This window comes from Schistocerca americana, chromosome 1 (genome assembly GCF_021461395.2).
Source record: "Schistocerca americana isolate TAMUIC-IGC-003095 chromosome 1, iqSchAmer2.1, whole genome shotgun sequence".
NCBI lineage: Eukaryota > Metazoa > Arthropoda > Insecta > Orthoptera > Acrididae > Schistocerca > Schistocerca americana.
This window is the reverse complement of record NC_060119.1, coordinates 740,674,843-740,699,383: the sequence shown is the minus strand read 5'-3', so window position 1 is coordinate 740,699,383 and position 24,541 is coordinate 740,674,843. Positions and strand designations below refer to the sequence as shown.

Genomic DNA, 24,541 nt, shown 5'->3' with positions numbered 1-24,541 from the left:
GCAGCCACAGGACGTCGTGCTACGATTCAAACTGTTTTGGTGCCAACCCGACCAGGCTGGACGATTCAGACACACTGTCCAGCGAGTGCAGCGAGGTAGAGGTTCCATGCTGTTTTGGGATGGCATCATGTGGGGCTGACGTACGCCGCTGATGGTCATGGAAGTCGCAATAACGACTGTACGATACGTGAATGACATCCTCTGACCGATAGTGCAACCATATCGGCAGCATATTGGCGAGGCATTCGTCTTCATGGACGATAATTCGCGCCCCCATAGTGCACATCCTGTGAATGACTTCCTTCAGGATAGCAACATCGCTCGACTAGAGTGGCCAGAATGTTCTCCAGACATGAACGCTATCGAACATGCATAGGATAGCTTAAAAGGGGCTGTTTATGGACGACGAGACCCACCAACCACTCTGGGGGATCTACGTCGAATCGCCGTTGAGGAGTGGGACAATCTGGACCAACAGTGTCTTGATGAACTTGTGGATAGTATGCCACGACGAATACAGGCATGCATCAATGCAAGAGGACGTGATAGTGGGTATGAGAGGTACCTCTGTGTACAGCAATCTGGACCACCACCTCTGAAGGTCTCGCTGTGTGGTGATGTTGGTGGTTTTCATGAGCAATAAAAAGGACGGAAATGATATTTATGTTGATCTCTGTTCCAATTTTCTGAACAAATTCCGGAACTCTCGGAACCGAGGTAAGTCAAAACTTATTTTGATGTGTGTATATGACGTAGCAGATGACGTCGGAAGTTCCATGAGGCAATCGCAGATGATACAACTGTATACAGAGAAGTCAAAGAGTAGAAAATTGTAGCGAAATTCACAAATAGCTAGAGAGGATCGACACTTGTGCATGATTTGGTAGCTGATCCTCAAGATAAAAAGGTGTGATGTTTTGGCCATAAATAGGCACAATGATGCATTTGTACGATTACAAGATTGCAGAACAGTCACTGAAAGCAGTCACATCCATCAAATACCTGGTAGTGTGCGTCCGGAGCCATTTAAAGCGGGATAACCACATAAAATTAATCGGAGGTAAAGGGAGATTCCAAATTGTGAGTCGTTGGAAGAATCTTCAGAAAACGTGGTCCAACCTCAAAGGTGGTAGTTTATAAAACTCTCGTTCGTCCAACACTTGAATACTGCTCGTCGGCCTTGGAATTCCGCCAGATAGGATTGATTGAAGAAGTGGAGAAGATCCAACGAACAGCAGCGCGTTTCTTTACAAATTCATTTTGTAAACACGAAAGTCTCACTCCAGTGTCAGACTATGCAAGCGAGGTGTGTGCATCACGGTGTGGTTTACAGTTCAAGTTCGGAGAGAGTGTGTTCCTAACAGAACCAACCAACATATTCCTTCCTCTCACTTACATCTCGCGAAAATACCTTGGATATAAAATTAGAGACATTCGAGCCCACACGGAGGCTTACCAGAGATTGTTCTTCCCGCGAACGACTGGAACAGGAAAAATGCGAAGTGACAGTGGTACACACTCTCCGCCAGACACCATTAGGTGGTTGGTGGAGTGTAGATGTAGATGCAGATGTAGATAGTAGCAACATATTCATGCACACATACATTTCGTGTATACTGGTAATCATGCATTGGCAACACCGCTACTGTCGCAGGTTCCAGTACTGCCTCGGGCATGGATGTGTGTGATGTCCTTAGGTTAGTTAGGTTTAAATAGTTCTAAGTTCTAGGGGACTGATGGCCTCATAGTGCTCAGAGCCATTTGAAGCATTTGTGCGCCGATGGGGATGAAATGATGATGGTTAGGACAACACAACACTCAGTCCCTGAGCGGAGAAAATCTCCGGCCCAGCTGGGAATCGAACACTGGCCCTTAGGATTGGCAGTCTGTCGCGCTGATCGCTCAGCTACCGAGAGCGGACATAGTAAACGATAATATGCCGGTAATGAAATATACTATACAACTACAATGGCTAAAAGATTTTCATCAAGCTACTTTATACGATTTTAAGTGTCAAACTTATAATTTTCTTGTAGTGATAGGTAGCAGAATAAAAGAAAGCTTATCTCATTACAATTTCTTTTAATCAATTTATGTAGAAAGAATTATGTAAATATTTGTCAAGAACCTACTCTTCTGCAATAATTCTTCGAACTTCGGTGGACTGCTGGATTGTTGCCGTGGACATTGCTTATTTCAGTGGTATCTACGTTGCACATTCACATCTCGACAAACAGGGCAATAAACTCCGCCTCCACAACTGAATGTATCGTCACTGCAATTATGAGAAGCCACGTTGTTCGTCCAGACAGCCCAAATATCCCATCATATTATTAGCTGACGATACACTACTACTATTGCTACTATTATTACTTCTACTACTACTCGATGCTGTTACAATAAATAAAGTCATCGCCTTACCCGTGCAGTTCCCTTGCGGTCGTAATAAAAACGTTTACATACTCTTGTTTTCTCAGTGCACATACCGTATTGTTTGAATTATAAGGGAATTTGTCGCAGAAATAATAGTATCGTCAATGTCCTTAGAATGGAAGTGAAAATGTTTGGACAGAGAGTTTTTCTACGCCACTGTTTCTTTAGGTTTGCAACACGTAGGCGTATATACTAAAATATTTATTTAACTTATTTAAAATTTGCTAGGAGAAAGAGGGAAAAAGTATGTTACGCACTTACATATGGATTGCGTGTGTATTTTCTTCTAGTCTTTACAGAATTATTACAACCCCCCGTGAAAAGCAAGAAGCCAGGGCCCCAGTCCTGGTCCACCACAGAGCTCTTATCTGCCGAGCAATTTCAATTCATGATTAAATTTCTAAATAACACAAGAAGCTACCACCTCTGATAACGCCAATGGCTCTAATGCGGTTGGTCAACGAAGCGAGCCGGGGCTACAGATGAGATGTCAGTCCACGCTATTTTAACTCTTCATTTGCAGTGGTGAATGATGGTTCGCAGTCTCTTGGCAGTCAGCGACCCGACGTTTCAGTGGATGAGAGATTTGCAGAACTTGCTAGCCAGGGCAACAGTCGAGCACCCTCTGCAGCGATGTAGGCCAGAAACGCATGGGCGAAGTGCGTCGCTGAATTATCTTGTTCAAAGATAACATCACAGAGACCTTGAACCCACCGACTTTGACAAATCATAAATGTATCACATGTTGTTGTCGTGGTCTTCAGTCCAAAGACTGATTTGATGGTTCAAATGGTTCAAATGGCTCTGAGCACTATGGGACTTAACATCTTAGGTCATCAATCCCCTAGAACTTAGAACTACTTAAACCTAACTAACCTAAGGACATCACAAACATCCATGCCCGAGGCAGGATTCGAACCTGCGACTGTAGCAGTCCCGCGGTTCCGGACTGAAGCGCCTAGAACCGCACGGCCACCGTGGCCGGCTGACTGATTTGATGCAGCTCCCCATGCTACTCTATCCTGTGCATCTCCAAGGAACTACGACAACCTACATCCCTTTGAATCTCCTTACTGTGTTCATCTCTTGGTCTCCCTCTACGATTTTTACCCCACACGCTTACCTCAAGTACTAAATTGGTGACCTCGCGATGTGTCCCTTCTTTTGCACCACAAATATCTGTTCTCCCCAATTCTATTCAGTAGCTCCTCATTAGTTACGTGAGCTACCCATCTAATCATCAACATTCTTCTGCAGCACCACATTTCAAAATCTTCTAAACTCTTCTTGTCTAAACTGTTCATAGTCCATGTTTCACTTTCACACATGACTATACACCATACTTCCTGACACTTTAATCTACGATTGATGTTAACCAATTTCTCTTCTTCAGAAACGCATTCTTTGTCATTGCTTGCCTACATTTTATATCCTCTCTACTCCGACTATCATCAGTTATTTTGCTGCCCAAACAGCAAAACTCATCTACTACTTTAAGTGTCTCATTTCCTAATCTAATTCCCTCAGGATCACTTGCTTTAATTCGACCATATTCCATTATCCACATTCAGCTTTTGTTGATGTTCACCTTGTATCCTCCCTTCAAGATACTGTCCATTCCGCTCAACTGCTCTCTCAAGTTCGTTGCAGTGGCATCGGCAAACAACAAAGTTTTTATTTCTTCTCTCTGGAAAATTTCTACTCCTAATTTTTCTTATGAGTCCTTTACTGCTTGTTCAATATACAGATTGAATAACATCGGGGATAGGCTACAACCCTGTTTCGCTCCCTTCTCAACCACTGCTCCCCTTTCGTGCCCCTCGACTCCTATAACTGCAATCTGGTTTCTGTACAAATTGTGAATAGCATTTTGCTCCCTGTATTTTACCCCTGCCACCTTGAGAATTTGAACGAGTGTATCCCAGTCAACAGTGTCAAAAAGCTTTCTCTAAGTCTAAAAATGCTATAAACGTAGGTTTGCCTTTTCTAAACCTATATTCTATGAGAAGTCGTAGGGTTAGTATTGCTTCGCGTGTTCCTACATTTCTACAGAATCCAAACTGATCTTCCCTGATGCTGGCTTCTCCTAGTTTCTCCATTTTGTAAAGGATTCGTGTTAATATTTTGTAGCCATGACTTATTAAACAGATAGTTTGGTAATTTTCACTCCTGTCAACACCTTCTTTCTTGGAATTGGGATCATTATATTCTTCTTGAAGTCTTAGGGTATTCCGCCAGTCTCATACATCTTGTTCACCAGAGAGTTTTGTCATGGCAAGCTCTCCCGGGGCCTCCTTTCGACTTAAGTCTTCCTGTGCTTTGTCAAATTCTTAACGCAGTATCATACTCCCTTCTCATCTTCATCTACGTCCTCTTCCATTTCCATAATATGTCCCTCAAGTGCATCTCCCTTGTATAGACCCTCTATATACTCCTTCCACATTTCTGGTTTTCCTTCTTTTCTTAGGACTGGTTTTACATGTGAGCCCTTGATATTCATACAGCTGGTTCTTTATTCTCCAAAGGTCTCTTTAATTTCCCTGTAGGCAGTATTTATCTTACCCTAGCGATATATGCTTCCACATCCTTACCTTTGTCCTCTAACCATTCGTACTTAGCCGTTTTCCACTTCCTGATAATCTCATTTTTTTTAGGCGTCCGTATTCTGTTTCGCCTGCTTCATTTAACTGGAGCATATTAAAAAGGCGACAAGTTTCGTTTCAATGTTTTCATTAGTTGCAGTCGATTCCACTCAAAACGTAATTAAATACGACGACAGTTTGAAATTGCCGTTTCAGAGTTATACGTTTTAGTAACGCATTAACTCTTTCCAGAATAATAAAGGAAAAGATTAGTGAATGTTCTTATCTGACACTGAAACATAACTTTGGAAATTAAGTGAAATTTATTGTTAAGAATTTAAGAAATAGTACATGTGTACTGAGATGACTTTTTCTCCCTATACATAGTTACCCACTAAATTAAAATCCGTGTCTCACAGCAGTTGAGAAGATGATGCCGGTGGTGACGACTATGTTAACAATTTCTTCACGTCTCACGTATTGTAGATTAATAATGGCCCGCGATGTTGCCAACAGAGCAACTATTCTTGAAGTGGTTATGGAGTGATGTCCAGATTTTTTATATCTGTGACTATTCATTTTTAGAAACTACTTACCAATGTGTAAATCATTGCCACGTTAGTCCATTTTCAGATGTCGGTACAGAAACAGTATTCGTACTTGACAAAGTCAATCATTTGTACGCTTGACCACACACAGCGCATGCAGGCAAGACCTGTACTCCACTCCCGGACAACCTCGAGTCCGATCTGCCCTTACCGCTGAAAGAGTTTCAAGGTCATCCAGACAAGCGCCCTTTCGGAAAGACAATGTAGTTCCCGGCTTACCTGGTTGAATATTGCAAACATTAATTCAACGTAATAAATGTTCCTACAGAATTCAACAGTCATTTACAATTATCAGTCAAGTTTTACAAGGTAATACGATTATTAATTTATACCTATTAGAAAAACTTTTAGATATATAAGATTACCGATAATAACACCGTTTTTAAAAATTCTAACTGCAGAATCGATATTTAGAACATAATATACTAATGATAAAATTCAGTAATACCAGAGAAGGAAAGTTGCTACTCACCATATAGCAGAGTGCTGAGTCGCGATGGGCACAACAAAAAGTCACACAGTTACTGCTTTCGGCCATTAAGGCCTTTGTCAGCAGTAGACACACAAACACACACGCACACACACTCACGCAAACGTAACTTGCACACATGTCTGCAGTCTCAGAGAACTGAAACCGTACTGTGTGTATCTGTCTCTACTGATGACAAAGGCCTTAATGGCCGAAAGCTGTAATAGTGTGAATCTTTTTGTTGTGCGTTTCGCGACTCAGCATCTCCGCTATATGGTGAGTAGCAACTTTCCTTCTCTGGTATTGTTACATTCCATCCTAGATTTTTCATTTCATGATAAAATTCAAAATTTTATGTTGGAATTATGAATTTTAGAGTCGTTACATCACAACTGTCCCACCCCATCGCTCCTGATTCGTTTCAGAATGGTTTTAGGAACGCTCTACTGACATGAAGGTGTTTATGGAGATACCCAGTTCACCTGATTTCAATCATGTTGGCAAATGTGCTTAGCCACGTAGTGGGATATGCGCGCCTTGGATCTAGTTTCAACCAGTCTGCCGCGTGGGATTAGCCGATAGGTCTAAGGCGCTGCAGTCATGGACTGTGCGGCTGGTCCCGGCGGAGGTTCGAGTCCTCCCTCGGGCATGGGTGTGTGTGTTTGTCCTTAGGATAATTTAGGTTAAGTAATGTGTAAGCTTAGGGACTGATGACCTTAGCAGTTAAGTACCATAAGATTTCACACACATTTGAACATTTTTTTCAACCAATCTCCATACTTTGTGAGGGTCGGCAGTGCCCCCGTGGACCAACATGGCTGCCAACATTTTTGACGTCTCATGAAGTTCACGCCACAAAGCGACATTTCTGTTATCGGGACTGTAATTAGCTTGAATTTATCACGGATCTCTCTCCAACTCAAAGTCCGAAGCGAGTGAAAAAAAGCGAAGGTAAAACAACGGACTCTAAAAATTAAAGACCAATATACTTAACATCTGTTTGCTGCAGAATTCTTGAGCACATTGGAAGTTCGAATATAAGAAATTCTGTTGTGACACAAAACTTCTGTCCACAAATCAGCAAGGATTTAGAAATCATCGCTCGTGTGAAACTCAGCTTGCCCTTTTACCCTGCAAACCATCGACGAAGAAGATTCTGTATTCCTAGATTGTCAAAAAGCGTTTCACACAGTGCCTGACGACAGACAGTTAACGAAGGTTCGATCATACAGAAACAGAAGAGGTTATAGGGCCAAGGTAGCCCCTGAGGGCCGGAAACCCACATTATACAACAGAGAACATGATTGTCTATGTCCAAGGCGTACCCAAAAGCACCACGGTAAACACCGGCTATTTACATACAAGATAAAGGAAACAGACATTCCGAGCACTACTTCCTGGAGGGGGAGCTCGAGGCACGGCTTGCAGAAAGTATCAAAAGAAAGTGTGTGAAATCTTATGGGATTTAACTGCTAAGGTCATCAGTCCCTAAGCTTACACACTACTTAACCTAAATTGTCCTAAGGACAAACACTCACACCCATGCCCAGGGAGGACTCGAACCTCCGCCGGGAGCAGCCGCACAGTCCACGACTACAGCGCCTCAGACCTCTCGGCTAATCCCACACGGCGCAGAAAGTATTACTACGCCAAAACCCGATTGGCTGGAGACAGCTATTTAGGAGCTAGAACCAGCCCTGAACTTCAGTTCACTATGGATGCCGACCTCGTGCACTTCGATCGCTGAAGATTCCATCTTCGTCTCTGAATTGCACTTTCACTAGCGTGTGTGTGTGTTACCACGAACCTTCGTGGAAAATTAGAAGTGAACTTTTTGTTTGCCTCAATTAGGAGACTTTTACTGGAATCGTTATTGTTACCTTTCTTTTGTTGTTCATTCATCAACCTTGTAAACGTACATAAATAAAAGTTGTGTTTGTGAAAAATTGCGAATTGTCAGTCACTACATCGAGTGTTTGGGATCCCCACCAGGTCGTATTAAACGTAGACATCGAAACAATGTAGAGACATGCTGCTAAATTTGTTACCGGTAGGTTCGAAGAACGCGTGAAGGTTACGCAAGCACTCCGTGAACTCAAATGGGAATCATTGGGAGGAAGATGACGTCATAATAGCGAGACGGTACTGAGAAACTTAAGAGAACCGGCATTTGCAACTGAATGGAGAACGGTTCTATTGCCGCCAACGTACATTTTGCGCAAGGACCGCGAATGCAAAACAAGAGAAATTAGAGCTCTTATGGAGGTGTATTGAAGTCCGTTTCCTAAACCCCATTTACGAGTGGAACAGGAAAAAAATCACCAGTAGTGGTACAAGTTAGCCTCCGCAATGTGCCTTGGGTAGTATGTATGTACATGTATACGCTATAACTGATGACTTACGAGGAGAATATCACACGAGCCATAACCCTATTTCACCGAAACTTCAGTCAGCGGAAAAGCAGCTAAAATGGGCGAATACGTGCCTCGTCCTATCAGTAGATACTCGAAATTTTCTGAGAAAACGACGGTCAATGTGTCCGACTCTAAAACCCATCTAAATGATGGCTTTTAGAGGGGGATAATGTCAGACGAAACGGTGGCGCAGTGGCTAGCGCTGCCGCTTCTCACGTTTCCCGTCGTGTTCGAAACCCGATTATTGTTTAATTTATTTTTTATCATTTATGTATACCTGTCCGTAGAAAGTTACTACACGAATGTTTCTTAACAATTTAGAGGATACAAGGCATTATATTAACTGCAAAATTACAACTGGGATTCACAGTCAGTGTCATATACTTATTATATAATATACGTGTGTAAGGTGTTTTCGAGGATTAAAACCTTTTTAAATTCACATATTCTTATATTTCATTCTTATGTCAATTCTTATCTTAATTCTTACATTTCATTCTAGCGCTTATTCTTCAGGAAGGGTTTGGTGCTTTCCCTTGGATTATAGCGATAGTATAAACATTCTAAATATAAAAGTTCCGAACGCTATGAGCATTCACGATGGAACGCTTACCACTTATTTCTATGAATCGCACCTGAGAAAGAAACATCGTTGACACTGTTGAAGATTTCACTCGTTGGCAATAATTTCGCGGCAATCCAAGCATAACGGGCCACTTTATCGAAAACTGGCGCTTGCAACTGATAATGAATCAAGATACACTACAAGAATTTCACCCGATACAATTTTACATAATATTCTCATTAGTTTATTTTATATTTCTCTTTTTTTATTTATTCACCAGACATACAATTAGCAGCCCAATAAGGGGAAACGTTATTTCAATATACACTGGAAAACATTAGTGTAGTGATTTTCTAGGGACATGGGTAGATCAATGAAAAACTAAAATAAAAATAATAATCAGGCTTTGAATAAGGAGTGGAAAACTGTAAAGTCGCGACGCTAGCCATTGAGCCACCTTCTTTTCTTTATTTTTTATTTAGGGCCTCCCAACTCTTCCTTGATATCTCCAAATATGCCTTTATCGGCGAGCTTCACTGCTTTAGTTAAATTAAAACATAGATGTCATGTTCTGATAATGGGTGAATTCATAATCTTCTCACCTTTACAGCAATAAAAACAAAATCAAGAAATAAGTAGTCTGAAATGAAATTGTAAATGTTCGTCAAAGTCCATTTCCCGTGACGAAAGTTTCTTGCTGTAAACTAAACCTTCTTGATATACGGTAAAAGAGAAAGTGTATTTCTTCGTGAGACAAATTTTAGAAAAGAATATCTTGATGGACTGTTCCTCTACTCAAAAGCAACTAAAAAACGACGGAACAACACAACGAGCAGCAAATGGCAGTAGAGTTTAAAGCCTGCAATCTTACTGCCGGCCGGAGTGGCCGTGCGGTTCTAGGCGCTACAGTCTGGAACTGAGCGACCGCTACGGTCGCAGGTTCGAGTCCTACCTCGTGCATGGATGTGTGTGATGTCATTAGGTTAGTTAGGTTTACTTAGTTCTAAGTTGTAGGCGACTGATGACCTCAGAAGTTAAGTCGCATAGTGCTCAGAGCCATTTTGCAATCTTATTGGCTGGCAGACGGAAAAACAAAAATAATTAACTGGGTGCTGTAAAAAAATAATAATTTTTCTCTAAGTACCTCTTTGCTAACAAAATAATAGTCTTCTAAATCGAAAACGTCCGACGGAAATATTGAAAACAAGTTAGCATAACCTGGCAGCAGACGTCCCCGATGACGAAGTAAATGTTCACCTCCAGTTGTAAAATAAAATAAAATGTACCTTAAATAAAGGAAATAAGTCTCTTCCAGCTATTAGACAGATCCAGTCTTAGGCAGTGCCATTCAGTTCACAAGCTGCCAATCCAAAATACACAAGGAGACATGTATTGGAAAGTACACCAAGCAAGTCCAGAACACTCTTGAGACAATGTTGCCTATATCTGTTTTCTGTTAATGCTTTTCTAACAAACTGTTACATAACGAAAAATCTCAGCACATGTAGCATAGAAAAGTAAATAAGGACTTCGGATAGCACAGTAAATCAGGAAATCAGGTTAAATGAAGAGAAAGGAGAATACAAAAGAAAATGTGAAACGATTAAATTTTTGTCCCATATCACAATAAGCTTTTTGCAATGTTATCTTCAGTTAATTTGCTAATGTGTCGCTATACTACTTCCGTGTTTGTGCCTTGTCGTGTTCATTCCACGAATATTCCAGGAAATTCAATTCATCGGACATTTTTAGGGATAGGGAGAATATTGCGTAAACTGTGTGTCCCATAATCCAGGTCGTAGCATTTTTCTTTGTTTTGGGATATGGGTTCCATTGTTGTATGATCGCGTTTGACACCGTGACGTGATTGATAATGACTCTGCTTATCAATCGCAGCATGTCTCTTGCAGTGTCCTAGACGATAGGAAATTTGCCGGCACACACAATGTGATGTTCGATTGTGTCCTCTTCCGCAAAAATGTCACAGTCACTGGATCGGAGTAGGTGAATTGAATAAAGTTTTGTGTTTGTTGGAATGGTGCGCTTGACGACCTTGTACCATGTTGTGCGCACATTCCCAGACAGAACCTTGGAGGCTAGGTTTTGCCACAAAATGTTCCACTTGTGTTATGGCAGTTGCAACTCCCATTTATTCAAAACTGGAGATCCACGAAGTGCGGTAGCAATGTCGTTGACTCAATTGCCTCTCAGGTCAGTATGTAGAAAGTAGTTAGTGTCGAGGTAAAACCGATGAACGAAGTTCAGCGCATAAGGAGTGCTACTGATCTGGATGAGGACATCCAGTGACTTATGAAATAATGTTGCTGTCGACCTGCAAGAACCTTTATCAATCACGGCTTTAGCGCACTTGATGAAATGCGCCATACATTTGGCGTGGAAGTCTATTAACCCCATTCCGCTAGCTTCAAGACTCCCATCCACAACATTCAATACATGGTCTGTTTAATCGTGTGTGCTATTTGTTTGGGCACTGGCAGAACCTGAGCCAGATACCAGATCTTCGCAAGGCTGTGGGTGATAATGATCTCCACCCTTTAGGGAACGTCCAACGCCCTGACCGAGTATAAACTGGCTATCACTCTGATCTTATGCAGAATGGTACGTCAGTTGAGCGCATCTCTTCTCTGCAGTTCAACAGTCAAGAAGATTCCGAGAACTTAGTGCTGTGTCCGGACACAGAACCAGTTCCGCTGAATATTCCACCCGATACGCATGACGGGGAGTAACACTGTATTTGTAGGATTGACAATCGCCCCTGTTGCCTTCTCAAATTAGCGGAGTACGGTGTAGAGCCCGTCCTCGTCTGCTGGCTGTTCCATGAAAACTCCGAGGTCATCGACATAAGCCCTACAAATCAGCTTGTCGTTGCTATCGTGATCTCCAGGCATTCGTTGTAAATATGTCGAAGGAGCGGATCTAATGCTACGGTGTACAAAACCATCGACATTGTGCATTCTTGCCGTACTGACCTTGTGGTCGGGATATTATCACTCAGGCATCCATTGATGATAATCCTCGAAGTGGCGCTCGCAAGCATGTTCTGAATGACAGTCGTAAAATTGGTCCCGAATCCCATCCTGGTTATTATCTTCTTCGGATAAGCGTAACTAAATCCGTCAAGCGCGTTCTGAATTTCATTAGCAATAGGGATATATGTGTCACTTAGGATGTGAAAATATTTAGCATAAAATTCACCAAGTATCTCGCCAATTCCTGGGGACTCTTCCCTGGAACTGCCTTTTAAAACATTCTCCAAATCGTCGCGTGTAAAAGCTTCTTTGGATTGTAATCGGTCAGCCCTCGTTAAAACTTGGGGAACATTTTGCAGAACATTTGCCAATGCTTCGGACGTTACGTCAGTGTCGCGAAAAAGAAAGTCAAAATACGTGCAAATGTGTCGCCGTATTTCCTTCATGTCATGGGTTTTCCGACAGTCCTGTTTCGGCTAGTCTTCTATGTATATTTTTGCGCGACGCCTGCGTTCCCTCCGTAGAAGATATAATTATGGAGAGCGACTCCCAATGTACAGCATCGACGGGTTGGGTCCTTGTGACCATCCACACTTCGGGACCTTATGTCGTTTAAAATTTGAGCTTTAAATCACTTAAAAACCGGATGTAGATCTGATTGTCCCGTAACCTGCTGAGCTAGATCTTACAAACAGCTCCGATAAAACTGCGCTGTAGTCCTGCGCTAGTGAGCTTTCTGACGACCACTTCAGTTGAAACACGTGCTCGCTAAAAGTTACATTAAGTAGGCCTACCTCGAAAGCTTTCACAGTCGTATACTCAGAAATGGTCGAGTATCCAGGGATAATCCGAGACATGTGTTCGCTTATTGTGACCCATCAACCAATGAACGAAGTTTCTGAGAAATCTGGTTACGGCACCTGCCGTGTTCTCCTCGTTACTTGCTTAGGGCTGTAAACATTCAAAATGTGAATGAGACTCTCATCTAAAATTCTCAAACTGCAATATAACATCTGTCAGGCGTTCCATCATTATATCACCTGCCCATTTACCTGAAAACATAAATGAAAATCGAATTTACATGGATAAGGCAGCAACTACTCCTTATTCAATGGCCTTATTGATGAAACACTCCATCAATCTATCATTATTTAAACTTAGGTAGTCGTTAAGAATAGCGACTTGTTGATAAACTGGAGATAGGAACACAAACAGATATAATTATAAATATTTTCAGACATTGCAAGTATTTAGTTTGCAAGGCCAGGAGTAACAAATGACAACATCCCTCCGCCGTTTCCTGGAAGCGTTTTTCTGCGGAGGAAACCAGCTGCGGGCAAGGTCGGGGGTGCAGTCTGCGGCCACCTGTTGGCTGCTGTGTATCCAGTGAGGGCAGAGGGGAGGGAAAAGAAAAAGGACAGCGACGGCGAAACCCTTCGGGGCCTTCCTGCCCCTCACCAGTAACGCAGACACTCGGGAGTGAAGTCTGCACACAAGGACCAACCTTAATGTCCTAATGTGGAGCACGTTAACATACCACGTTTTTGTACCTTGTTACAAAATTTGCATTTAATGAGCGATTAACATCGAACTGGTCGAGACTATTGACGGTTATTTACCGGCAGTTATGATGCACTTGCACTATATGATCAAAAGTATCCAGACACCTGGCTGAAAATTACTTACAAGTTCGTGGTGCCCTCCATCGGTGAAGCTGGAGTTCATTATGGTGCTGGACCACCTTCATGACAGCTTCTACTCTCGCAGGCATATGTTCAATGAGATGCTGGCAGGTTTCTTGGGCAATGGCAGCCCATTCTTCACGGAGCGCTGCATTCAGGAGAGGTATCAATGTCGGTCGGTGAGGTCTGGCACGAAGTCGGCATTCCAAAACATCCCAGAGGTGTTCTACAGGATTCAGGTCAGGACTCTGTGCAGGCCAGTCCATTACAGGGATGTTATTGTCGTGTAATCACTCAGCCACAGGCCGTACATTATGAACAGGTGCTCGATCGTGTTGAAAGATGCAATCGCCATCCCCGAACAGCTCTTCAACAGTGGGAAGCAAGAAGGTGCTTAAAACATCAATGTAGGCCTGTGCTGTGATAGTGCACGCAAGACAACAAGGGGTGCAAGCCCCCTCCACGAAAAAGACGACCACACCATAACGCCACTGCCTCCGAATTTTATTGTTGGCACTACACACGCTGGCAGATGAATTGCACCGGGCATTCGCCATACCTACACCCTGCCATCGGATCGCCACATTCTGTACCGTGATTCGTCACTCCACACAACCTTTTTCCACTGTTCAATCGTTTAATGTTTACGCTCCTTACACCAAGCGAGGCGTCGTTAGGTATTTACTGGCGTGATATGTAGCTTATGTGCAGCCACTCGACCATGAAATCAAAGTTTTCTCACCTCCCGCCTAACTGTCATAGTACTTGTAGTGGATCCTGATACACTTGGAATTCCTGTGTGATGGTCTGAATAGATGTCTGCCTATTACGCATTACGAGAGTCTTCAGCTGCCGGCGGTCTCTGTCGGTTAACAGACGAGGCCAGCATGTACGCTTTTGTACTGTACGTGTCCCTTCACGTTTCCACTTCACTAACACATCGGGAACAGTGGACCTAGGGATGTTCCGCGGAGTGCCCCATTCTGCTTTCTCACGATGTGTAATGAATGCTGAGGTCGCTGATATGAAGCATCTGGCAGTAGGTGACAGAACAACGCAACTAATACAAAAAAATGGTTGTAGCTGCGATTCATAATCATAAAAATTTTTTTGAAGGACATCACCTTTACGCCAGTGACTGTTATAAGTTTTTATTACACTACTGCGTACTCCATAGGCCATTATCAAGTGCTGATATTATGGCTTCAAGCCATGTGAACGTAATGTAAGCTGACACATTTGTATGCCGTCGTCAGCACTAGTGACTTTGTTGCACAGTGCGAGCACACGTATTCAAACATCATAAAACAAACAGTATTCTGCAGCTGCGCTCTTGTGCATTTGTGACTAGTGATGGTTTAACGAACATGTTCACTTACAGCTTATGTTGTTTTACGGTGTTTGAATACGTGTGCTCGCACTGTGTAACGAGCGTATTTAACAGTACTGACAACGACATACAGATGTGTCAGCTTACAATTACGTTTACATGGCTTGAAGCCATAATATCAGCACTTGATAATGGCCTAAGCCCGAAATTGCAAAGGTGTAACAAAAACTTATAACAGTCACTGGCAGATGATGTCCTTCAAAAAATAATATAAAAAAATTGTTTTTGGGGGTGTCCGGATACTTTTGATCACGCAGTGTATGTGACAACCACTGATGTGACGAATAAGAACTGTCGCTATCACCACCACCAACACCATTACCATTCCTCGCATCCTTTAACTCAAGGATGTTGTTCGTACCAAATTTAATCAAAGCAATATAAATTTATTTATTTTTAGAGTGCAAGTAAACATGAAACGTTTAAATTCTGTGACTTCTGATTCGTGCACCTCACATGTTCCTATTTCGATTTAAACGCAGTTTGGTCACCAATAATATTAATTGGAATTGAGGCACTACCGCCTGATGAACATAATACGATCATAAGGAATATCAGACAAATTGAAGAGTTGGCTCTGAGCACTATGGCGCTTAACATCTGAGGTCATCAGTCCCCTAGAATTTAGAACTACTTAAGCCTAACTAAACTAAAGACATCACACACATCCATGCCCGAGGCAGGATTCGAACCTGCGACCGTTGCAGTCGCGCGGTTCCGGACTGAAGCACCTAGAACCGCTCGGCCACCGCGGCAGGCAAATTGAAGAGTTGCTTGCAAACAGAGCACAGTATGTCATTCTAAACAGAGAGAGGTCCTCAGCTGTAAAAGTAATATCGGGCGTGCCCGAAGGGAGCATTATAAGCCCATTACTTTTCACAATATACAGGGTAGGCACGAAGTCGCTTCCTAGTTTCCCGTAATTTTTTCAGTAATGAAAATTTGCACTCATAACAAGTTTTAGTCGGTTCTCAGGACTTTAATAATATGTGTACTGCATTCCAGTTCCACATATGCTCCTGCATTGTGGACCAAACGACGTAAAGGTATAGAATGTCATCAGTTGATGTCTACAGGAAAGCCACAGGTACATTTCTCCCATAACTCGTCCAGAATGCGTTGGCTTGTTAGTACACTTCTTCTTTGGACCATAATCACGAGAAGAAGTCACAATGGGTGACGTATGGACTTCTCGGAGGACATTCATGGGTTCCTCGCCGTTCCAGCCAAAATCCTGGAAAGGGTTCGTCCCAAAAAATGCAGGCAAAATGAGCTGGTGCTCCGCTTTGCTGAAAATGGATATCCGTAACACTGTCCTCTTGTGATATAAGTGGCCACAGATATTCATTCGGCATCTGGCAACAGTGGTCGCGGTTCACGATGTCTCCCAATACGAATGGACCAGTTAGACGGTCCGCGACTGCTGCCCCCCCCCCCCCCCCCCCACCACGACTGTCAAATTTGGTCGACTTTGATTTTTCAGTTGTCATTCCTGGATTTTTTTCCGTAAAATTCTCGCAGGTGTGTCGATTAACGAGTTCCCCAACGCGAAGCTCCGCCTCATTCTTGAACACGTCTGGCCATGACGGAATAATTTCCCCGTATTCCATCCGTCTGTCACAAGACTCCAACGGTAACTGCTGAGCATAATGGGGTTTCCAGATCAGATCACTCTTCAACACAGACATTGTGACTGCTGATTCAACTCTCACGAGCTGCCTGACGTGTTGATTTACCAGGGCTGCGCGTCAAGATGTCCCTCGCTGCCACTACATTTTCTCGAGATCGCGCCACTGAAGGTCGTCCACCTCATGGTTGATCCACAACTAACTTAGTTATCATTAGCTGTGTATGACAATTCCTGATGGTTCTAGCATGAAGTGTGGCATGAGCATAATGAATACCCCTCCACAATCGCTGAAGAAGGGCTATAGATCGCCACACTTCAAACCGCGAATCGACCTGGACGCGCTCTTATAAAGTCAACATTTCTGCCAACTCGTCTTTCACCTTATAAGATGCTACGGACGGTCAAAGTATTCTAAGGGATCCAGTAATAAAACACAACAACGTTCGTTGGTAAATATCAACAATCGCAAAACTTACGGACATTTAAAACTGGGAGGCCACTTCTCACCCACCTTGTATAGAAATGATCTAGTAGACAACGTCAGAAGTTCCATGAGACTTTTCGCGGTTGATGCATTTGTGTGCAGAGAAGTCGCAGTGCTAGAAACCTGTGGCGAAATGCAAGAAGACCTGCAGACGGAAGGCGCTTGGTGAATGGGGTGGCAATTGGCGCTCAACATAAAGAAATACAACGTTTTACAAATATATAGACAGAAAGCCCCTGTACTGTGTGATTACACGACTACAGAACAATCAGTGGAAGCAGTTACTTCCATGAAATGTCTAGGTGGGCGCTTTGAAGTGGAATGACCACATAAAATTAATCGCGACTAAGGCAGATGCCACACGAAGATTCTTTGGAAGATTCCTTAGGAAATGTAATCAATCAACAAAACACTCCTTCGACCAAACTTTAATATTGCTCGACAATCTGGGATAGGCACCGGGTAGGATTGACACAGAGAAGATACAAAGAAGAACAGCACGTTTCATTACGGATCCATTTAGTAAGCGCGAAAGAATCGCGGAGATGCTGAGTCAACTTCAGTGACAGACGCTGCAAGTTAGGCGTTCTGTATCACGATAGGATCTACTATTAAAATTCAGAGACCGTACTTTCTTAGAAGTAAATCAACCAATATATTGCTTCCTCCTATGTACATCTAGCGAAAAGACAATGAAGATAAAATCAGAATGATTCGAGCACTCAAGGAGGCTTACCAGCCATCGTTCTTCCCGCGAATCAAATGTGATTGGAACAGGAAAGGAAGAAGTGGCAGTGGTACACGTAGTACCCTCCGCCTCACACCGTAACGAAGCTTGTGGTGTAGATTTGAGATGAAGATCAATTGTTGAAGACTGGTCTTCATTGTATAATCTACACTACTGGCCAGTAGTGTAGATTAAAATTGCTACACCAAGAAGAAATGCACGTGATAAGCGGGTATTCATTGGACAAATATATTATACTAGAACTAATATGTGATTACATTTTCACGCAATTTGGGTGCATAAATCCTGAGAAATCAGTACCCATAACAACCACCTTTGGCCGTAATAACGGCCTCGATGCTCCTGGGCATTGAGTCAAACAGAGCTTGGATGGCGTGTACAGGTACAGCTGCCCATGCAGCTTCAACACGATACCACAGTTCATCAAGAGTAGTGACTGGCGTATTATTACAAGCCAGTTGCTCGGCCACCATTTTCAATTGGTGAGAGATCTGGAGAATCTGCTGGCCATGGCAGCAGTCGAACATTTTCTGTATCCAGAAAGGCCCGTACAGGACCTGCAACATGCGGTCGTGCATTATTCCGCAGGGATCGAATGAAGGGTAGAGCCACGGGTCGTAACACATCTGAAATGTAACGTCCACTGTTCAATGTGCCGCCAATGCGTACAAGAGCTGACCGAGACCTGTAACCAATGGCACCCCATACCATCACGACAGGTGATACGCCACTATGGCGATAACGAATACACGCTTCCAATGTGCGTTCACCGCGATGTCACCAAACACGGATGCGACCATCATGATGCTGTAAACAGAACCTGGATTCATCCGAAAACATGACGTTTTGCCATTCGTGCACCCAGGTTCGCCGTTTAGTACACCATCGCAGGCGATCCTGTCTGTGATGCAGCGTCAAGTGTAACCGCAGCCATGGTCTCCGAGGTGATAGTCCATGCTGCTGCAAACGTCATCGAACTGTTCGAACAGATGGTTGTTGTCTTGCAAACGTCCCCATCTGTTGACTCAGGGCTCAAGACGTGGCTGCACGATCCGTTACAGCCATGCGGATAAAATGCCTGTCATCTCGACTGCTAGTGATACGACGCCGTGGGGGTCCAGCACGGCATTCCGTATTACCCTCCTGAACCCACCGATTCCATATTCTGCTTACAGTCATTGGATCTCGACCAACGCGAGCAGCAGTGTCGCCATACGATAAACCGCAATCGCGATGCGCTACAATCCGACCTTTATCGAAATCGGAAACGTGATGGTACGCATTTCTCCTCCGTACATGAGACATCACAACAACGTTTCACCAGGCAACGCCGGTCAACTGCTGTTTGTGTATGAGAAATCGATTGGAAACTTTCCTCATGTCAGCACGTTGTAGGTGTCGCCACCTGCGCCAACCTTGTGTGAATGCTCTGAAAAGCTAATCATTTACATATCAAAGCATCTTTTCCTGTCGGTTAAATTTCGCGTATGTAGCACGTCATGTTCGTGGTGTAGCAATTTTAATGGCCAGTAGTGTAGAATAAGTCGATCACGTAATATGACTTCCATTATAGGCTGTGTTGTTCTGGATTATTCCCAAACGAATGTGGTAGACACTTTTTGACTGTTTACCTCGACTAAAATTCGTGGCTATAAACCGGTGGTTTTTGTGAACAACGTATATGACAAGTCGTCGTTACTTATAACTCAAGTGCTATTGCCGACTCGTAATCTCGATGCTGCTTCTTAGTAACTGCTTACCACAATCTCTTCACACAGAATTCATTAATTTCCTTCCATCTTTTGCTGCCTTACCCATTATTCAACTCATTCTCACATTTAATACCAATCACTACTCCATGCAGTGACTCAACTGCATTGTCCTACTTTAAGTTATACCTCACGAGGTAAGAGGACATGTGCTAGTAAACCTACATGGTCAAAATCACAAATGCTATAGGAATGTTTGTCTCGCTGTCAGCGAACTTGACCCGATACGTTTACTCCAACTGGTACTGGAGGTAAAACCTTCAAATTTCGTAACCGGGAAGAATTTAGTATTAAAACTCCAAAAGTCATGGCATTCTCGAACGGTACTGATACATTTTCTGACATGCCTTAATCTACACTCTTTATATGGACTACTTACTAGTGTTCGTCTCCTACACAAAATTATATTACGGACGATAACACTGGTTGTCGTCAATATTATTACTGAAATAGCTCACTCTAGTAATCCATAGCGAAACGCTGTTTCTCTCAGCACTGTTCTTAACACACTCGTCCATTAATACGTCAGATCTTCAGTAAAATAGTACACTTCTTTTTGCTTTACAATGCGAAGGAAAAAAATAGACTAAATGGACAGAGCGTCACAACATCAAGTCTGTCGCTGCCACATCGTCGAAGGTCCCACAAAGAAGAATCGAATATGTGTGCCAAAATTGGGCTGATTGTGATTCATAAACAGGTCCATATGAGCCACTGCGGTGACACAAAGAATGTCTAGTCGGTATTCAGTTTCCATCCAGGTCTACCGCAGCATGTCTGGAGGGATGGTACCGTTAACGAGCACATTCCCAGTACGAAGGTCTTGAAGATTCCGCGCAGCAGTAGCAAACATCCTCTCCTTCACGTAGCCTCAGACAATATTAATCCAATGGTATGATGTCAGGAGATCGTGGAGCCCATTTCACGGGTCCATCTCGTCTAATTCAGCGTCCTAGAAATATCAGATTCAGAGTTGTCCGAACATCAACGACCAGTGAGGTGGAGCACCATCCTGTTGGAACCAGGACTCCAGCCTACAGAAAAGCAAACGTCTCCAGCATGTCTATGTACGTCATTTCTGTAACTGCCTCCGCAGCAAAGAAGAACACTCCAGTTATCTTGTTTCACATGACGCAGCACTGAACGTTCTCTTTCGGGCTATCTCGTTCCTTTTCCCTGATAGTGTGTATTCTGTGACAACCTCCCTCCCCCCTCCCCACCCCCAAATGCGAACTTTATGCTTATTCACAGTTCCGGACACATAGAACGTGGCCACATCAGAAAACATAACACTTGACAAGAAAGCAGGATTGCAGTCCATTCAATTACGCATTTCACATCAAAATCCATTCCTTCATTGCGTGTCGTAGGGATTTATAGGCTGCAGAATCTGCTCCTTGTATAAATAGTTGCACATGGCATCTGACTTCCTTTCCCGTAAAGCCTGATTAACTGACTTGCGCAGACTTGCTCGGAACACTTGGCGGACATTTTCGGCTTCAGCTTCCTCTTGAGAGACATGCCGACATGATGCTTCAGAACGCTACGACTGTTCAGAAACTGTCTGTGCTATGCTTCTGTCCTCTTGGTGTCTGTAGCTTCTCTTTGTAATAGGAACGAAACAGGATGTGCACCGTAACAATGGATATAATCTCCGCGTACCAAAGTACAGGTCGGCCTTTTCCTGAGCCGACATCATTTTCGCTTGGATGGACAGCAATAAAACAATGAAAACACACCAAACGTTGACAAAAATTAGGCAGTAAATGTAGGTTCTTCTGCACCCAACGGTCAAGTCGACCTGAAACAAAGAAAGATTTAGTATTTTTAAACCGTCTCGAAATTTCGATGTAGATGCCGTATACAGTACTGAAATGAGGAAGGTAATAAAAGAGTTGACTCAGAACATAGACAAAAGCTGATAAAACCCATAATATAATAACATGACAAAAATGTTCGGACAGGGATCTGATTAATGTGACCTGATGATCTGATCGGTACGCATGCGACAACATGCGTACCTAGTACGTTCCAAAACGCCGCGCATTAAAACTGGATATTCCGGTGCTCTAACCTCGGGTTCTATTGGCGATAAAAAGGTATGGTCAAGTTTTTCGATATCACTTAGGATATATCCAACGGAATGACCGCCTTAGTGTTATTACCCTACAGCACAGTGTGAAAATATGAATATTACACGCTGCCTCCCGCTTAGGCAAATGGAGCAAATCGTTAGGTTGTTTCCGCATTTGATGTGGACTACCCTGGGCTTGATGTGACTTACGGAGGTAACACTAGTGCATGGGTCGTTCCTCAGAAAACCCCCAAAAACGGTTATATCCTATATTTGGACCGTCACCAGCGGACCAAAACCCAGCAAAGGATTACAAGACGCCGGTGCACAGCAAATGACTGAAGCGTTTGCGATGTATTCCTAAGATCCAGATCTCGTAAAATCTTTAAAATCTTCTTCATATTTTTATGTATTTCCGAGATACAGAGGTTCAAAGTTACCCTACTTGACAAGTAAAATACGCACATAAAATCCGGTCTGAGGGGAAAGTGTAATTTAAAAATTGACGTAGCACGGATAAATATGCTGTCAAATGTGTGCGTTATCACCTGAGAACATCATGTTGTAGTACTGGAGCATAAGGATTTTTTTTTTTTTTTTTTTTTGCATGTAAAATCCAATCTGAGCAGTAAAATTAATTTTGCGTTATTTCAATTTCACATACGTTAACTATCTTTTAGTGACCCACATTTCTTTTCGTATGAGTTACATGCCCTGCTGCGACACCGAAAACAAGGAAACCAACGGAAAAATGCTACTATCGGAGCACAAAAAATGTCATTACGTTTCTGTTTATTTAAAAGAATCTTATTGAAAAGTAGGGTACCAGCTGCCTCGTTTAACTTTCCTCAGTACCTTTAAAAATTTTGCCATGCGAACATATTCACGCTTTTCATATGCTGAGGAAGAAGGAAAGAGACAAAAATAACAATAGGTACTGGAAGATAGTAGACAGTGGTTCGTTATAGAAAGGGAGAAGGAGACAATGACAGTGAGAAGGCGAGAGAGGGACACATTGGCAGTGGAATATAGTTGAGAGTGACAGAACAGTGTTAGGAAAAGAGTGAAGGAGATAGTGCATGGGGGAGGGGGAGGGGAAGAATAAGGAGAAAGAGAAAGTGGAAATGAGTAAGAGCCAGTGATAAAGACAGACAGATTATATGACAATGATAACGAGAAAGAGAGAGGTAGTGACAGTGAGAAGAGACAGCAACAGTAGTAACAAAGGAGAGAGGTATTTGCAGTAAGAGAGAGTAAGAGGGAGACACTGACAGCGAGAGAAGCTGTAGTAGTTGGACAGAGCGAAGGTGACTGTGACTGTGACACGGGAGATGATACAGACAGTCATATCGAGATAATGATAATTAGTTGGGCTGAATGAGTGAGTGAGAAAGGGCAACTGGGAGTAGATGGTTATGAGCAACTTGCAGCGATGGACTAGTGGATGTGAGAGAGTTACAGATATGGGAGCTTGTGCGAGTATGAGTGAGTTGTATATTAAAAAGGCGCGAGTATGTTGCCATACCAAAATTTTTGGCGAATTTTTTAAAGTTCTGAGAAAGATAGAATCAAGCAGCTGATACGCCTCTTTTCAGTCCGAGTCCAAGTCTAAACAGGAACATATTTACATTTTTTTTTCTGCTACGACAGGAGCATTTTTCCGCTGGTAAAGGAAGACTCTCCATCTTCTAAGCGTAGCGACGTGGCGATTACACGTAATACGACTGAAGTTCAGCATGAAGAGGCTTCTCCGACTCTGGAAGCGTGCAACGTGCGAAACATTCGGAAGGCCAACGTAATAACTTTTTGCACAGTTTTATGGACCCTCACAACAATAGTTACCAGACCGGCTATCTGCTATTCCTTTACGTGGTGTCACGTTTTTGTTATAATGAGGAAACATTGATTTTGTTCTCTGGTTAGAGTGTTTGTGTGTAGATGTGTGACGGCTGCGGCGTCGGTTGCAGACAACTCGTCTGGCGAGGACAGCAACGACAGCTGGCCGTGGCCGTGGCTGGAGGGCGCCACCGGCCCGCCGCCGCCGCCCGCGGCCTCCACGGCGCCGCCCGCCGCTCCCGCCGCCCCCGCCGCCCCAGCAACCAGCTCCTCCGCCCCCTCCACCCCCTCGTCATCCAGCAGCAGTCCGCCCGTGGCAGTGGTCACGCCCCTGCCAGAAGGCGACCCCGCCGAAAACGAGGCTGAGTCGGACGCGGAACTCGACTTCGACCAGAGGCCGTGCTCCCTGCAGGAATACGAGATAATGAAGGTTAGTCACCCCAGCATCACATTACATCGCGGAGCGCTGTCTGATGAGGATTCACTACAGAAAGGATTTTCGCTCTGCAGAAGACTGTACGCTGCCTTGAAACTTCCTGGAAGATTAAAACTGTGTGCCGGACTGAGACTCTAACCTGGAACCTCTTCGTTTCGTAGGCAACTTGGTGAGGAAAGTAGGAGGGAAGTACTGGCGGAGTCGAGCTGAGGTCCTGGATAGCGGAGTATTTACCGGCGAAAGGCAAAGCTCCTAGTTTCAAGCCTCAGTCCGACAAACATTTTCAACCCTCAAGGAACTTTCAAGGATTCAGCACATACACAACTGACAACGTAGCGAGGACGCCATACACGGTGGTCGGAAACAGACCGAAAAGCTTGTAAGGGTGTTGCAGGGTAGGTCGTGCTGAGAAATAATTATTAAGAGAATGA

At 43.5% G+C, this 24,541-nt stretch overlaps 1 protein-coding gene across 1 annotated transcript in view; it reads left to right on the top strand.

Annotated features, from left to right (window-relative positions):
• LOC124593974 (follistatin-related protein 5-like) overlaps positions 1 to 24,541 on the top strand; it is a 503,257-nt gene that overhangs the window by 393,253 nt on the left and 85,463 nt on the right. The window contains exons 5-6 of the mRNA XM_047132326.1: positions 23,806 to 23,885; positions 23,931 to 24,104. Of these exons, the coding sequence (XP_046988282.1) occupies positions 23,806 to 23,885; positions 23,931 to 24,104 (254 nt within the window). The remainder of the gene's footprint in view (positions 1 to 23,805; positions 23,886 to 23,930; positions 24,105 to 24,541) is intronic.